The 19,538-nt window shown below is 31.1% G+C and overlaps 1 protein-coding gene across 3 annotated transcripts in view; it reads right to left on the bottom strand.

The window, feature by feature from the left end:
* The window catches only part of nwk (FCH and double SH3 domains nervous wreck), a 66,967-nt gene extending 57,882 nt beyond the window's left edge, over nt 1-9,085 (bottom strand). For 2 of the 3 annotated variants that reach the window (XM_085942885.1, XM_085942898.1), the window contains exon 1: nt 9,007-9,085. In XM_085942885.1, coding sequence (XP_085799011.1) covers nt 9,007-9,027 — 21 coding nt within the window. In that variant the 5' untranslated portion in view covers nt 9,028-9,085. Of the gene's footprint in view, nt 1-8,619; nt 8,713-9,006 lie in introns of those variants that run through there. The other variant, XM_085942891.1, reaches the window with a different exon arrangement.
* Between the last annotated feature and the right edge of the window lie 10,453 nt (nt 9,086-19,538).

The following is a 19,538-nucleotide window of genomic DNA, read 5'->3' as shown; positions in this document are numbered from 1 at the left end:
ATTAAGTTCAAAAATTCACTGTGGCGTGACAGTCGTTTTGGCCAATTTCGAAAACAGGACCGACTATTTGTCATTTATTTTAAAAAGTAAAGCGAATCAGAAAATTTTAATGACACAAAAAGTGTTATTTGAATATTATTTATTAGATTTTAAATAAATAAAGTGTTTATTATGTGTCAATTCGTGTTAAACGTCCTTGCCATTTCCACGATTCTGAGAAGACAGGAAAAAACGGGTCCAATGGCCTTAATATTTTCATATAATATACATACATTTAGGTATGAATATTATAATATTACATTTGTCTCAATTTGCTTGGGGGTGCTGCAATACCGCAGTGCAAATGGGCGAGCCGCCACTACAGTAGAGGTATATATTATTATTATCCTTTTATGTGGATTACTTCGCATTTCATTGTCATTCCGATGATATTAAATTGTATGATTCACGTGGCGTTCCGACGTCAAGTATGCAACCCACTACACGGATGCGCGACCTAAGTGGGCGGTTGAAGTAATTTATTATCAGTAGGTACAATATATTGGATGTGTGTATGTTATTTTGGATTTTATGTATAATGATATTTTAAGTTGATGCAGAACTGAACAAATAAAATACATACATATAAAAATATTCGATATAAATGTTCGGAAACAACTATTTTTCTATATGTACACTTTGTATTTACTTTGCATGATGTTTGATAATTTTATAATACTAGCGAAACTGATTTTTATTAGATGATTTAAAGATTTTGATATATATATACATAAAGCATAAAATGAAAGCGGTAAAAAAGCTGACAATCAAAAAATAGTATAATTATTATTTCGATGGTTCGGATTAGCCAAGTTGAAGAGCTCAGAAAATTGTATAACTATCACGAAATTGACAAATGTAATGTTCACGTATCATAATTTGACCATAGACCACTGATATTTTGTATTGAATTAAAAATATATCGATGCTGCTAATCCGAAAGGATGTAAGGGATATTTTATGAATTTTGAAAATAATAATGATTTTCATATTTTAAATTTACAAACGTGGATGAAAAAAATAATATCCCGGTCGTGGGAAAAATTGGTTTTGCTAGATGACAATAATGTCCAAAGTCTAGTTGATTGAATTGCAAAATGAGGTTACGTTGACACAATTGACAACTTCTGATCATATGGAAAGTACTAAATCCAGAAAAATACTCATATTTAAAGGACGTCTATCTTCGTTTTTCCATATGAAATTTATTTGGCCCAAATAACAAACACGTTTGACGGATGATCACCTCGATGACTGTTATTTTAACATTGCCAATGATGTATATTACCTATTACACGATGTCAAATATATATTTTTCCTATGATTACTACTAATGTGTTTTTATAATGTTCGAGGCTTTCACGGTTGTTTTTTTATCGAAGTAAATTTTTAGGTTTCCACCGTGTGTCCTTCTTCCTTCTTTACTCGACGTTTCGGGCTAGTTGCAGAGGCTATTATCAATATCATATCATCTCTTGATAATGGCCTCTGAAACGAGCCCGAAACGTCGAGTAAAGAAGGAAGAAAGACACACGGTGAAAACCCAAAAATCTACTACGATAATGTGTTTTTCTTTTTTAACCATTTTCAATAACTCTCCAATTATATTCTTTACAGCAGTACATAATAATTTTGATCTAATTTCATTTTATTTATTATGCTTTTTGTGTCCGCTTGTTATTGGGACTATCATATATAATTTTATTTTATATTATAATTATCTATACTTATTCTTTGTGATCGATAAGCCAATAAGGCTGACCTAAATAAAAAAAATCTCACTAATTATATATAATACAATAAGTGCTTTGAATTAATGAAAAATATATTTTTATTTTTCCTTGCTTTTCCATATATAAATATCTATAAAAAATACGAAAATGTAAAAATTTGTTTTTGCAGATATTTAACGATACTTTTCCTTTTCAAATGAATATTTTTAACTTTGAAGAACTAAAAAAAGCAACAACAACAATTCCTATAAGGTTCTTATTAGAAGTCGATCGCCATGAAAAATAAGTTAAAAAGTAGCTCCTAACCACAAAAAAGTTGGGTACCCTTGTGTTAGATTATTATAAATGTCACCTTTGGCGTCCCAAAAGTGTGAAAACATGAGCAGTTATAAATATGCACTTAACCTGTTTTGAGCAAAATTTTCACTTGCACTCTATTTTGTCTCCCTTCATAAAATATACATTATATTGATTAATGCAGTATCGATATACATATTAGTATATACATACCGATTGTACTATTTCCATAATGTAGGATTTATAATATCAAAGCACTTTACAGTTATATCTCAATATAAAAGTTCGGATCTATTAAAGTATTGGAAATTAGTATTCCATCACATACATAATTATTAGAGTATTGTGATTATACACTGTTAGGGTTAGGTCAGTCGTTGAATTATATAAAAAAACATATTTAGTTTAAAAAGACAGTTCTGCTTGTAAGTAGGGATGTTCGATTTTTGCACAGAAATCGATTCGTTCTACAAAAAATCGAAAATATCGATTTTTTCAATTATAGAAATCATAATATAACATTTAATTAGCAATTATAATTCCATCAGAATTTTTTTAGAATTATTAATAACCACGTCCTTGCTTTTTTGTACAAGGTGGTTGCTAGTAATTTTGAATAATCAGAAACATCCAGGCTTTGAGAAAAACACATACATATTGTGTCCTGACCGGGAATCGGACTCAGAACTCTCGGGTGGAAGCAAGTGCCTTACGCACTGCACCGCGAGAGCCGCCAATTCCATAACGTTAAACGTATCCGTAAGAAATATCTGTATTTAAACAACACAAATAAAATATTATAAGTTGGAAATAATACCTTATGCTACCAAGGGAAGAAAAATGCACGTTATAAGGTGCATTCGATTCTCTTACTTTTTTAGGAAAATCGATTATTTTTTTATAATAATATGAAAAATCGATTAAATCGAGCTTAATCAGTAATCACACATTTTACATATTATAAGCATCTGCTTGGTCATACGTACGATTACTAAGCTGACATGAACTTGATAACTTTATCTCAGGTAGCACGCGATGATAGGGCAGTTGTTTGGCTTTTACAGAAACATTTATATAAAATTATATGACAAGAGAGTGAAACTCTAACGATGGGGCACATAAAGGGAATTAATATTAATAAATGGTTGTTCAATTCACGAATAGGATTCGTGAAATATGTAGTTAGATTATGTGATCATTTTAACATTACGAATCGATGACATTGACGGGTTTTGACAATTCTGCAGGAAACTAGTAGAGACAATAAAATTATTGTGTTAGTGCCAAATAGTGTGTCACACAAGTGAGTAAGACACTAATTTGTATGGTTGGACGGCAGTTTTAGCATGGATACATGCTTTTGTCTTGACCTCCTGGGCGGATTCGTTACGAAAATCGCAAAGGCGTAACTAAAAATAATGTCACAAAAGTACGCGGCCGCTAAAACCCGCGCCCAGCATTTATTTTGTTAATTCTATAAGTATTAACGAATTTCAAGCTGTTCTATAATTTGTTCTTAATAATTAAGTAGAGACAAGTCGTTTATTTTTGTAGTCTTGATAATGTACATGAGCAAATTTTATTTGGTATGTAAGGTAAGTTCTCTTCGTCAAGATGGTTTCAATCACGAAAGTATCGCGGCGCGGGCTGGAGTGGCTTCAGTCGGCTTTTTCTATGCTGATAGTACAAAGGAATACAAATTATATTATAGTATTTCCGAAAAATATATGGTAGAGGAACATTTTTCGTCTTGAATCCTTTAAAATTATAGTATTTTGGTATATTTGGCGTAAAATTATAGTATTTTACATATTTCGCGGAATTAAAATTATAGTATTGTACTATAATTATAGTACGGTTGGCATCACTGGTCGGCCGTGAACGGTGCTTAGGGCATGACGTGGGACCCGCGCCCCGCAATTTATTATTGTTGTTATTTACATACAACGCAACACAATGTTCGTCTGTCCCGGTCCTCATTGTCCTCCATTAACTTCTTCTAGTAACTTCATACTAATTACGCATATACTTTTGTGTGTACTTAAACATTTACTTCTACATCTGTTGACGATAATAAATGGAAGATATATCGTAGAAGAAAGAGAGGAGAGCTTCCTCCTGAACATGCGCCAAGTGAAAACCAGTTTCGAGCAACAACAAAAAAAAAAACAATATTTCAACACTTTCATGGAGGAAACGTTCGGACTTCTGCTGATAACGAATCCAGCTATCTCAACTACTCGTGGTGGATTGTTCATCGATTTGATCTTGGCTCACCACATCGACAAAATTCATTCTAAAAATTACATAACTGATTTCAGCTATCATAAACCCACATTGACCACGACTTCTAGTGATTATGTGTAGGAAATACTTATGCACCAATATGAGTATGTTTATATAAAATTTTAATTTTCAGAAAAGTGCAATAATTGTTTGAATCCTTTGTTAGTTAAAACAAATTTTCTATGATAGTGTTAATCTGCATTCTATCGTGTGTGCATTGGATATGTAATACTAATTTATGAACTAAACTGATGCAGTTGGAACCATGTACAATTAGCATCTCCGTCAATTATCCGAATATTAAAAATAAGTTGTAATTATTGATAAGATAAATACTTTCCCAACACTAATTTGGTTGGGCCTTCTCATACCTACTAGGGGTGCAATTTGGTTAAAAATCAATAATTTTTATGTTTACTGTTTCATCCGGCTACCCCACAGAAAATCCTTGGAAAACCCCACTTGGGGGTCGCGACCGACAGTTTGGGAACCCGTGTTCAATAGAGTATTGAAATAAAACCAGGTTTAATATTAATGTAAATGCAACACAGTAATGGATGTTTAAACTATTTACTATTAGTAAACAACACGCTATTGGGAAACTGTGTACCTACAGCATTATCGTTGAATTATTTGTTAGTTAGATCGACAGTAAAATTGTGCTAGGGTATTATTTTATAAACTGTTTGTTTTATGCTAGCCAGTGGAGTGGGGCATAAATAATAAATTTCCGAGCTGCCGCAAAACAGAACGTCTATAATGAATCCGATTTTATATTTTATAAAATTATTTTCTTTTATTGTGATAACAACTGTCAATTTGTGGTGGAAATGCATTGTATTATTAACTTAAATGAAATGCAATTTTATAGTGCTACTTATTCCTCTTTCATTAAATATTAACGGCCCACATGCTCGTCGTAGGTGAAAATTGAGTTTTTATTGTATTTTCAAACCATGATCCTGGACACTCCTTAAACGTTGTAGATAATCTATTTAAATAATTTTGAAGCCTTATTATCCTTTATAGTTATTTTAAACATTTGATGACTGCATAAAGTATTTTGTTACATAAAATAGTATTCTTTTAAACCTCTCGCTCTAATGTTTTAGAATATAGTCATATTTCGGTACATAACTGTGCAGTGGTGTTAAGATTTTTTACATTTATTAATTTTTAAACGCATTTATAAAACCATTAGTATAATTTATGACGAGATAATTTTAGTAAAATATTCACGATAAAAAATTATATTGATAATCTCTGTGATTCCAAATTTGACAAGAATTAGGCATTATATTATTCAAAAAATGGGCAAGATTAACACATTTGAAGATAATTCTAAAGATACTAATTATAAGCTATGTTTTTGATTATTCAAGTGTAATAAACATTCTACGAATAATGATTGCTTTATAATAATTATTGACCTAAGAATAAGGTAGTGTTTTTTTGAAATACGCCATTTCTTTTGTCATTCCCCAGTGGTTAAGCTACAACATACGGCCGTAGCCATAAATTGACAAACTATAATAGAAGTAGGGAGTAAAATGATATTGACACGCGAGTTTGAACATGTACTGTTTAAAAAAAAATAAAAAAAATCGGTTAGGTACATGTTCAAACACGCGCGTTAACATAATTTTACTCCCTACTTTAAATATAGTTTGTCAATTTATGGCTATGGCCGTATGTTGTAGTTTAACCACTGGGGAATGCCAAAAGAAATGGCGTATTTCAAAAAAACACTACCTTATTCTTAGGTCAATAATTATTATAAAGCAATCATTATTCGTAGAATGTTTATCACACTTGAATCTTGCCGATTTTTTAATAATAAAATGCCTAATTCTTGTCAAATTTGGTATCACAGAGATTATCAATATAATTTTTTATCGTGAATATTTTACAAAAATTATCTCGTCATAAATTATACTAATGGTTTTATAAATGCGTCTAAAAATTAATAAATGTAAAAAATTTTAACACCACTGCACAGTTATGTACCGAAATATGACTATATTCTAAAACATTAGAGCGAGAGGTTTAAAAGAATACAATTTTATTTAACAAAAATACTTTATGCAGTCATCAAATGTATAAAATAAATATGAGGGATAATAAGGCTTCAAAATTATATAAATAGATTATCTACAACCTTTAAGGAGTGTCCAGGATCATGGTTTTAAAATACAATAAAAACTCAATTTTGACCTACGACGAGCATGTCCCCCCTTAACTAGACCGGTTTTGCGTTTCTTTAAAATTAATAATTATCAAATTATATACATTTAAAAAAATACATAATATAACGCTTAACGATATATAATTCGGTGTCGTTTGGGCATAACCTGTTAACTGCAAAATGTTGAATTTACAGGAGAGCCATTTTAAGCTTTGAATTTTCCCACATAAATTTCAGTTCATTTTTTTATTTAAAATTGAAAAAAACATTTTAAAATAAATAACTGAAGAAGAATATGACAATACTAAGATTGTCAATTATTTCACTAATTAGAACGCCACCGAATATATATATATATATATATTTTTTTTTTAAATAATTAAGTTAAATTAAATCGATTATTGTTCTAACATAATACTAATATAGAGTACGTAATTTGTATACCTATGTAAAAATATATGTCAGTTTATTTTTTAATGTACCTATGTATTTTCCATATTTAAATATTTACCTACCGCATTGAGAAGTAGTTATAGTGAGGAACGGTTAAAATAAATAGATAATTTTAATAGGGTTGCTATTTCGTTTCTAAAATTTCTATCCAACAAGGAACTGCGCGTATTGTTTATAGATATAGTTAATATGCATAATAGCCTAATATTCAAATTAAATATAATATGTATCTGCAGCAGTGATGATCAACCATACTTTTAACGAGGTCTAAATTAAATACAACTCATATATTTTTCCAAACAAATTATTTTATAAAATAAATAAATATTTTTTATTCTTTCGACATACTATAAAAAAATAAATCCTTGCTTGGCCGCTGAAAATCATAAATTGACCGCTGGTTGCTCATCACTGACCGATACAACGTAATAAATTAATCATTAATTATTATTATTATATTTATGTAAGTAGTATGTGATACCTAAAATGACAAATTATGTTATTCTATAATTATTTACAAAAGCATTAGTGTGGAAATTAAAAAAAAAAACAATAGCAAGGTAGTTTTAGTGTCATTTCTGTCAATAATGAAATAAATAATAAAGTACATGTTTTGTTATATAAATAAGAAATACCGGTAACTGTCAAAATAACATTGCTGTTGTATAAAAATGTGTGACATTATTTTGTGTAATGAATATATTCGTGAGAAATGTATTAATTATAATATAAGATATCAGTCACAAAAAGAAATTAAAAGTAATATGTTACAAATAATATATGTAACACGTAAGTCAAGGTTTAGTTTAGTATAAAAATAAACTATAAACAGTAGATTATTTTGTTACAACCCGTACCTATAGTATCAGGTATTATTTTGATCTTTCATTATAATAAATTTAATACATTAAATATTTTTGACAAGGATCCTGACCTATTGCTGCCATCGCAATGCAATGCAATTTCTCATTAAAAGTGTACATGGGATCTATCACAGATTTAATGAAATATAATAATCAAGAATAATTAATAATGCATTAAATAAGATTAGGTATACCTAATAGTATTCTTTTAATTTATAATAACTTCTTTTAATATAGGTAGGAATCTTTAATGCAATCGTAGGATTTTTTGACATAAGCAACAAAGTTATAAGTACACAAATGATATAAATAAATAAATATTTTTATAAATTATAGATTTTAATATATTATATAAACAATAAATAAACACTTTTTAAATATTTATATTTAACGTGAAGTTGATTTAAAGTAAACTAGTCGAGTATAGTATAAAGTTGAAATTTCACTGAGACGATGTTGTACTTTTATAAAAAATAACGTGGCTATATTAAAATGTTTATTTTAAAAATGTTCATATATTTATTTAAAGAAACAATACATCTATGATTTATATTTTTATACACGTTTATGATTAAACTTTGAGGATTATATACCCAAAAGTGTAATGATAACCCTTGGGCGTATGCGACGGCCATGTTGTGAATTTCACAAGAAAACGGATATCCCGATGATTTAGCGAGCCTTAATTACAAAACAATTAAAGTAAACATTAAAACAATAACATAAGAGATACAATAAAAAGTACAAAATGTTTTCAACGCACCGTATTAATTGAAGGCATAGTATTTCTGGGTGAAGTGTGGCTAGTATTTCGATGTGATCAATGAAATCGTACCGGAGTTGAAAGTCACTGTAACTGGAAAGAACGTGGTATTCTAGCGTGGAAAATGAAAGTAAAATTGAAATATATATATGTAATAGAGGATGTGATTTATTTAGAATGTTTTAATGTTTCGATCGAGTAACGTTTGTAAAATGTTAATCTTGAAACGAGTGGGAAAAATTTAAATGAAAAGTCACAGGCGCACAGAAAGAACACTGGGGATATTTGATGTGAATTAGTAAGTTGTCTGTGATTCGAGTTTTGGGTTGGTGTGTTGTGTCGCAGGTTGTTATCTGTCGGTGTATTTTGGTGTAATGTTTGACTTACTTTCCTCGGAGGCGGTTGCATGTTGATGTAGCGTTTCCATTCGGCCGCCTACCGTGGTCGCCCGCTCGCTCACCACTGCCGGGCTATCGATTGGGCGGGGGATGACGGGCCCTACCCTGCGCAAGTCGTCGATCGCTCACACATTCAACAACGAATGCCATTTTACTGATTCGCGCTTCTCCCTTTACGGCCAGGGAAAATTCGGTTTTCCAGCCGGCGATATATTTTGTCTATGCCCGGTTGACGTATCCCTCTTGAATTTCGATGAATGACAACAAAATGGTACATTACCATAGTAATATTATGTTTTTGACGTAACGGTTTATCAGAATGAATATATTTTCTTACTTTTATTTATATATTATATAGCTAATTAATTTTCTTATTGTTAATGGAAATATGAATATTTAATTATACAATAAAATATGGAAGTATTAATAATACAAAATTTTACATTTTCTTTTTTAACTCACTGGCTATTTATTAGCCATGTAAAAACATAAAGATTAATAAATAACAGTTCCTTCTAGGTACATAAAATATTGTTGAGACCAGTATTATGTTAGGTACGGTTCAAAGACTTTGAGATTAATTATCAGTGATTTCCAGAAATTCTGGGAATATCTGCAAGAGTATCATGTATCACTGTCACTACAATCATGAGCACTAATAAGCAGTGGTGTAGTGGAGTCAGAGCGCGCTGGGTTTTTTCTAGCCTGTGGTGCGCTCTGGCACGTCTTAAAACAGTTCTCACCAGTACTATGTTACACACAATTATCTTGAATCACTTAAATATAGAAAACCCTGTCGCTGTTAGTTTTAACTTGGAGTAAAAATGCGAGAAAATCGATTAGTCAGGCCAATTCCGAAATTGTATATTTTTGGTTAGAGTGGTTGGTACAGTTCGCTTATGAGGAATACAGCGGAAAACACATTTTGAAAATACCCGATATACTGGATTATTTGTTAGTTTGGGTTAGTTTAGGTTAGGTTAGGTTAAGTTAGGTTAGGTTTGGTTAGGTTAACCTAACAAATAATCTAGTATGTCGGCTATTTTTAAAATGTGTTTGCCGCTGTATTCCTCATAACCGAACTGTACCGAGCAGTTCATTTCAAAATTTTCGGTACCTATCTAAAGATCGAAATATTGATGAATGCTTAGACTATAGATATAGAAATATGTGTATTTTTGAAAAAGTGTATTTTGGGTGGATGGGTGTCGATTACGATTAAAAAAAACTAAGGACCCGACACTTTGAAGTTAATAGCCCCGCGAAACCAACCGCCCCGCACCATACTACGTACGGAAGTGAAGCATCAGTAGTTGCTTATACCTGGGAATGTCTCGGGAGCAGATGCTTAGTAGCTGCTGTGCTTAGACTGTGTTTACTGAGACGTATGGTTCCTATACCATTCATCCGATTGCGATGAAACTTTTGTGAATTGTTGTGTGCACACCCGTGGAGGTTTCTGAATTAGAAAAACCATATTCTTCTTCTTCTTGACGAAAAAGGTTTCTGATTAAGTACAACCATCTTCTTCTTCTTCTATTCTATCTTCTTCTATTCGTATGCGTTCCTATACCAAATTTGGAAAATCCATGCTTCTCACGTGGACAGCTGTATGTGGCCTGCTCATGCGTTGGAAAACCTTCTGATTTATTCGTGTACGCACCAGATGGAAAAACAAAAAATATTGTGTATCCAAAAGCACTTCAATAAACGGAATTAAAACACAAACACTTTCTTTCTTTGAGTGGCATTGGAACGCATGCCGGGTACTCGCTAGTTAATAATAATTACGTAAACAGTTATTTCAAAAGTAGAATTCTACTGTCAAAGCTAAACTTTATAATAAGGAAGTCAGTTATTTAAAGAAGTACTATAATTTATTATTTACAATGATGGCGATTGTCCTCTTTCATATATAACTTATTTATAAGCGGCGCCTGCACCTTAGCATATTGTATTTTCGGATCAGTTTAAAATTTAAATAATAAATTGTGCGAAGAATTGAAACTAATCGATCGTGATAAGTCAGTCCACTTATATTAGGTCAAAATAACCCCTTGCGTAGAAATAATTTCTTTAGAGAAGAATTTGCATAAAATTCATAATGCTTGGTATCCAGTAAAAATCGACACTTGTATTACATGCCGGCCGTTGATTTGGAAAACGACGGACGAATCTTAGTTTTTTTAGTCATCTGGCTGAAAACATCGAATAATACTTGAAGTAGGTATGTACGTTTATTAAAAATAACATTTTTTGTAATGGGTAGATATTTGATTATCAAGTTCTAGAACTAAAAAACTTACTTTACAAGACTCCTAAGGTTGCTATTGACGTTTTTTACGTAGAACTATGACTAGTATAGTGCTTGCTAAGGGTAGTGATGATTTGTCTAGATGAGATTAATTTGAAAAAAAAGGAATATTACCTATTGATTTCGTTCTAGGTACCTACATTTTTCTTAATTTCGTCACGGGATATGTATCTACGCCTTTTTGGGACGCTAAAGATGACATTCTAAAAATAACCTGAACCCGTAAATATCTAATTTTTGCGATAATGTTACTTGGTAAATTTGCAAATGTGTTAATTTATGTAGGGAATAAAATAATATCCATATATTTTGTTTCATCGTCACATAAAAATTATGAAGGTTATATTAAAAGGTGAAACTACTGGCCGGATAATTTAATAAAGATATCGATTTTTCTATTACATTTTGATAACTACAGAATTGTAAATGGTTTAGATTATTAATAGGTACGTCGTCTACTAAGACGTGAATATAAAATCAAATCATATTGACAAGCAAATGCTACGGTTCACACAAAAGACTTCGAAGGAAGCTATCTCTATAATATAGAGATATATAATATAAACTAAAACTGTAAACGAAGCATAATAATAATGAGAGTTGAAACTCCTAAAATTATTATATGTGTAGCTTTTATAAGTATCTATTATTAACTGCAAGTAAACTAATACAATTTAAGATTTACTCAATCAGTCGATTCCATAAAAATCATTAAATTTAATGATAGTTAATTAAATTTAATAATTATTGTTAACAATCAATTAATCCTGAATCTAGAACATGTTTTTAGCCAGGCCATATTTAAAAGATGTGAAAAGATCTTTTGGAGCGAATTTATCAGTACTCTGAGTGCGCGCAGGATAGGGTCCCGTTCTTTCAAGGACTTTCCAAATTGAAAATCTTCAAAAAATGTTGCAACATGGCAACCAAACATTAACATATTGTTGTTCTTATAATATTATGGATATTGACAATTATTGACGAATAATTATTAGCATCTCTTAAAAAAAATAATTTTGAATTTCGAAAACTTAAGTCGATTATCAAGTAAGATGCAATGTCTTCAACGAAGTTTATAAATAATTTCAAATCATATTAAAAAGTAAAACGTGTAGTATAAATTAAATACCTAGCTGATATCGAATGATACCGAAAACAAAGGAAACGCAAATTTATTATGAAAATGATACTGTTTTAATTGAATAATCAATTAAAACAGTAAGTAATAAGGGTCTAAAGAAAACCTTCAGATGTGACACATACCTGTATGTAGAGTTGAAGAAAAGAAATGAATCAATTAAATAGATAATTGAGCAATTATGTGTAATTTGCATGCAATATTGTTACGACGAAGGGAAATGATATAATTACAAATTAATAACTACCCGATCTGAAGATATTGATTGCGAATATTTAAGAAATGTACAGAAAAGGAATGAATCAATTAAATAGATAATGGATCACTTATGTGTCATTTGCATGCAATATTGTTACGATGAAGGGAAATTCAGGAGACGCCGATTGCGAATATTTAAGAAATGTACATTTTAAATTAATGCGGGGTTTCACTAGTGAGTTATAGTTGTTTGATATATTGTTAGGTATATTAACTATTGAATACGACAAAAGACAAACCTGTGGGTCTATTCTATACTTATCGACCGCTAAAGTGATAAAGTGATAGATATTATCAAACTTAGGGTAGATTTGTATCAAAGTATTAGCACTTATTGTAATAATTACAATAAGTTGGTTGTATTGTTGCAATAAGTGCTATATTTTATCAGCAGCAAGAGAGGCGCTGTTAAAATGTAACGCTTATTGCAACAATTACAACCAACGTATTGTAATTGTTACAATAAGTGCTAATACTTTGAAACAAACCTACCCTAAGTTTAATAATATCTATCACTTTATCACTTTAGCGGTCGTTAAGTACAGAATAGACCCACTGGTGACCTTAACTGAAGTGGTTGAAGTCTGTAAAAAGAGAGATATCATTTCATAATTTCAGGAGCTGGATGGAGCTGCAGCAAATAAATGGGAATGAAGGCATTCCCGGAGGTGACTATGACTAACATTAGGTTGTAGTTAGTCTCGATATATACCTATTGTATTATGTAGATCACAAGTGAGATCATAAAATTAGTGCTATTTTTTTTGATAAAAAATAGTCGTGTCTCAAATAAAATTAAAAATAATAATGTTTTTTATAGAATAGTTTATTGATAATTTACCAAAAATATAAATTACCAACTATATATTTTATAAATTTACTTACTTAATATTATACGAAAATATTTGTTTTTCCAACATAGATATTTTTTGTTTTTTGAATATAATTGAAGATGAGCGGCTATACCTACGAGTTCATTTAAACTTAAACCAAGGAACACAAAAAAATGAAAACTGGCTTATAAAATCAAGGAAGACAAAGCGCGTCGGCTGACATAAAATGTTGAATGCGCGTAACAAATTTCAATGCATATTATGAGACAGACGTAACTATTGACAATAGCAAATTCTTTAACATAATAATTATGTTTAAGTGTATCCTATATTTTTCTACACTCCAGATCCATAACCTATTACAGTGAAACCTCGATTCTACGGTTTTCAAGGGACTCTAAAGAAAAAACGATAAATGCGGGAATATAAAAACAGTTTTTAAAAAAACCCGTTTTTCTCCTGGATTTTTTTCGACGTCTTGAATTATTTTCAGTTTCTCAGCTAGAATTCTAGTTTTCTTCATGGGGGGGATTTTAGTTGCAACTTATAAAAATTCGTGATACAAGATTCAAGACAAGCCTATCATATGTAGGTATGTATCATAAATAATTCTACGAAAGCGAAATCAAAAATATTCAACAAAAACAGTCAATATTTGTCAGTCAGTAATATTTGTGACGGGACCATAATATTACGATAAATAAAACGATAAATCGGGGAACGGTTAATGCGGGATTATTTAACATTGTCCTTATGTGTGTTTGGCGGGACTTTCAAAAATGAACGATCTGTGCGGGAAAACGATTTATGCGAGAACGGTAGATCAGGGTTCTACTGTATATCATACCCGATAGGGTAAGCCAATTCCCATTAATTTTGTATTCCCTGAATCAAACCATTATCAAGACTTTTGATTTGAAATAATTCATCGACACAAGCAGTTTTTCTCAGTCAGATTTTTACACAAAAACGGTTAAAATGACGATTTGGTATGTTTTTCATTGAAATAAACATAGGTATCGAGAAATGAGTTGCATTAAAATTCTACAAAAAATATTTTTTTATTCACAGACAATTATTGTGAAATTCTTTTGTCTTAATATTAGGTATAACGTAGACACGCGTATCATAGGTTCGCCACTCCTGATGTAGATAAAGCTAATACTTATTTGATGCTATCAAAATAATTCTTTTAATCATTTAGATAAAATAGTTTTTAACATAGTAACATAGGCAATTATAAATTATTTACTATTCATAAAATTATGTATTCTACAGGAATGATGCAAGAGCGATCTACGCGCTGAGAGGTTGTATCACAGGAGGCGCGAGTTGTAGCTCTGGACGGATAGAAATCGCGCGACATTGCGTTTACCCTATGCTCCGGGCCTACGGCGTGATAAAGTGAAATAAAAAACTATTTAATGTTATTAATAAACCATCTCTTTTATTAAACAAATTAGTTAAATCACATTGGCGCGAAATAAGTTATTATAGGTTCAAGTCCCGTCAGGCGTCACATTTTTTCAATAAATTATTTAAAATTATGTACTTACTTATATTCAATATTATTAGTATTTTATATTTCTGTACATATCTTGATTAGCTTTAAGAAGTATATTGTAAAATGTAACAGAGTACGAGTTGAAACGAAAAGTTCTGCCAGTGTGTCGTTTCTGAGAAGGGCATACGGCATCTTCGCCACAATAACTTCAGGTAAGAAGAAGGATCGTCACTTGCCGCTTATCTCTCGCTGAAGTCGTCGGACTAACGTTAACGTTACTTGCATAGTTAAATTATTGATTTACTTGGATATTTTAAACTATACGCTGTCTGTAATAGTCGTTTCTAAAATATAAACTTTTCTAAACTCGATTTTTTGTTTACTGGACTAGCCACCCTTAGCCTTAATACGGGGAAGATAAAACCACGAACAATATATCGACAATGTTCCACTTGCCATTTCACATGACGTACAAGTGGGCATACGAAGAAGCCCAAACATTCAAGAGGTTCAGATTCACTAGGTATAGGTAGATACCAGAAAATAAAAAGGGGGTAAGGAAATATAGACTACGGGGCTGAATTATTATGCAGAAAAACAGCATTATATGAAGTTAAAACAGTGGAGGAAACTTGTAACATAATATAGAGCAGCGATTCTCAAACTTTGTAAAATTTCCTGCGTGGCGGTCCCTTTAAAAAATATTCGATGGCTCGCGGACCCCTTTAATAAAAAAAGAAAATCTATATTATTTTAAAGAAATTGGGGCCCCAAATACACAAGGGTGCCACATACCTTGTTGTGAATACAACATTTTTTTACAATTAACAATTATGTATTCAGAAAAAATTACATGTTAGTCATTAAATTTAAATAACAATTTTAATGGGATGGATGCATCTGCTTTGCCTGAACTAGTTCTTATATTATTATGTTTGGCTTTGTTATGGCCAATGCAAATCTCATGTCATTTGTCGCGTATAATCTATTTCAAGATTTTGTATTGGTAGTAAGTACTAAGTAGTGTAGAAAAAGCCGTCTAAAAATCACTACATGTTTCACGAAAAACATGTTTTGCACCCCCATCATTTATCAAATCAATAAACTGTTCCTGTATTAAATTGTCCTCCGAAGGCAGATCACTAATGGAGAGTACAAATGGGTCATTGATAAAACGATGGTATTTTTCAAATTCTTGTAAGTCAGGAAAATAGTAAGAAAACTCTTCGCTAAGAATGAATACATGCTGTTTCACCACCTCGCCTATCGATATCGCGATCGACTTCCAGTTCATTTTCATCAATATATGTGTTCAGCTGTGGAAATGGGGCTGAATTCTTCCTCTTTAACTTTACAATCCATAGTTCGAGCTTCATTTTGAAAGCTGTCAATTTTTCGTGACAATGGAGCACTGTGATATATTTTCCTTGCAGCGCCAGGTTGATAGAATTCAGATTCAATTATGTCTACCAAAAATAACAGAGAAATAAGAAAACGGACATCGGAGAATTTTGCGTGCGTCTCTGGTTTGATATCTTTCAAAAAGTGTTAAATTTTTTATGCAGTATGAAAACTTTCCCTTTGGAAAGTGCAACAAGAGTGTTTGAAATTTGGAATCGCTTTCTAATAAATAGTATAAAAATGCGGACCCTAGTTTGAAAAGCGCTGATATAGAGGGAAGTGGAAATATTTCCCAAAGGTGACCAAAACTTACATTGGATTGTATTGTTGATAACGATGATGGTTGTGTATAATTCTTTGGTTGAGTTTTTTTATCAATACTGTCTTATGTAACAACACCGATGTGTGCCATGTTATTATTGTTCTAGTTAGGTAAATATTAACAATAAAATAGATGCAGAATTTATTGATCTGAAAACTATTTTCTAAATTATTCAAACTGTCTACATTGATAAATTTCCTGCTGCATGTTAGACTAGTCAAGTGGGTCAAAGTTACGCCTACATGTAAATACACAATGATTATATATGTTTATAATATAATACAATTCATTATTTGAATTATAAAAATATAAAAGTAGGTATGTACTATAATTCCTATAATTCAAGAACTTCAGTCACGAACTAGAATGGGCAATAGGTATCTGGACCGGTTATATTATATAAATTGTACGTATTACATTTCACTGTAGCCACAGTTCGCCGTGAGTTTTCTTATCAGAAAGAGAGACGCGGTCAACTCTATAGCATTGAGATGAAAAAAATACGCGTTGTTCTGTATTCTTATTTAATTACATATCTATTTTCTACTGTCTTTCCCTTGTATTTCGGTAGTTTTTATTACGTTTTTGTAAGTGCTTTAGGTACAATTCGGTTTACAGGAAACCAGGTGGGAACCGCGCCAATTTTCATTGCCGATTTTGACAACATTTATGAGTTCAAGAATGAAAACCTAACCTAATCTAACCTAATTTAACGTAACCTAACCCTGTGGTCGGCAAACCTCTTGTAGCTTGCCTTCCACCCAAAAGTTATGGGTTCGATTCCCGGTGAGGACACAACATTTATGTGTTTTTCTCAAAGCCTGGGTGTTTGTGATTGTTGAAAATTACTAACAACCACCTTGTACGAAAAAGCGGCATGGTTATTAATAATTCTAAAAAAAAAACAACGTACAAACCTGACTTACCCAAACTTTTCAAGGAGATGGATATCAAGTAGTGTTTGTTATGATTTAATTTTATGGATACCCTACTTACAATTTTTTTCTATAAATAAGATCATTATTAAGTATAGTATCAAGTTTTATTCCGCGTACATATAGTTTAATTAAGACCTTAATTAAAGTGTATTAAGTTAATAAGTAGTGTACATACACATAGTTAAAGTTGAAGAAATTTGGCTCTCAAAACAAAACTCAATCGTTGTACTGTTGATATTTGGCTCTGTTGACTAATGAGTTTGCCGACCACTGACCTAACCTAATAAATAATCCAGTATATCGGCTATTTTCAAAATTTGTTTGCTGCTGGCATCCTGTAAACCGACAAGAACCGTGTTTTATTTAAACATGAATTTTATACTATAGGTTCCAGAGAGATTGTACGGTCTTTAATATACAACCATACATACAAAGGCGAACTGCATACGTAAAAATTTCCGGACATGGTCTGGACCACCCCCCGGATTTGATACAACCTATTTCGACACGAATAATAATTTTTATTAATTAGTACATAAATAAAATCGTATCAATTGTACCTATTCGTAATTCTATAGTTATATACAGTTATGTATAGTTGAGATTTGGATACTATGCTGGCTAGGTTATGATGACACGGTAACGAATTTATAGTAAGAGTCCATAAATTCGCGGGATAGATGTAGCTATCAATTGTTGTAGGTATACGTGGGATAATATAAAACTATTGTAAAGTAACCTCTTTGAATAACGACGTTGGAGAGTATTAATGGTAGGAGTTAAACCCCATTCTGATGCTGCTGATGAACTAGAATATAAGCACTTGTTTTGAACAAGTAGTAATACCTACTGGCTGTTCATCTCTTAGGTAAGTATAGCAAAACGCCGACTTTTAACAAAATCGCCAGTTCCAAACATAATTAAATTAAAACAATATGGTACAAATAATATTGTCTACCAAATTAATTACTCTTATCACTTTTTTGAATTGAAACTGTTTACTCGATTAGGCGTAGTATTCCTCATATTTCATTCATAATATAATTTTGTTATAGTACGTACCTGAGCTCCATAATATTATGTTATTATGTTTTAAAGCATTTTTCGCCAATTTTGAAAACAATTGATTGTTGGTTGCAATGATACCAACTGTCATTCACAAAAATATGCCAGATAGGGTAAGAAAAAATGCTAGATTTTCTAGAAACCAGCATTTTTTTAAATACCTATGTCATAATTACTAACATTAGTTTTATAAGAATAACGGTCCAAGTATTTTACATTATTTAATAAATTATTTTCTCACGGTTTGCAGTAATTAATGCTTGTTTTAAATGTTACCACTTTACATGCAACATTAATTTTATCATATTAATAGTATCCACCGAAGGTACTTAATGGAATTTGAATTTAAATTCTAATGGATATAAGTTTTGTACTACTCCATTTGAGTCCTTTTTTTGCGACCCGGGTTTCACCTTTCGGTATCTTTGGGGACTATGTATACTAACTAAAAGGTAAATTCACACTGACAGTGTCAAATATATGGTATTAAGTATACAATGTAAGACCAACATTTTGATTTTCAAGTGAATCTGGTATAATATTTTAGCTTTATTTATGATTTCTTTTATTTTTATTAACTGTCAATTCATGGTGGAACTGCATTGTATTGTTGCTTAATTTAATAAAACGCATTTTTTGTAGTACTTATTCTACTTTTAACCAATTAATTAGGACCGGTTTCGTCCGCCTCAGAGGGACATTTTCAACTGAATACATTTTTTTAAAAACAATATTTTTCAAACAAAAT

The sequence above is a fragment of the Rhyacophila brunnea genome, unplaced genomic scaffold (assembly GCF_057557595.1).
Source record: "Rhyacophila brunnea isolate RB1 unplaced genomic scaffold, BYU_Rbru_1.0 scaffold_1, whole genome shotgun sequence".
Taxonomy (NCBI): domain Eukaryota; kingdom Metazoa; phylum Arthropoda; class Insecta; order Trichoptera; family Rhyacophilidae; genus Rhyacophila; species Rhyacophila brunnea.
The sequence above is the reverse complement of the archived record's forward strand: the minus strand, read 5'-3'. Positions and strand labels throughout refer to the sequence as shown.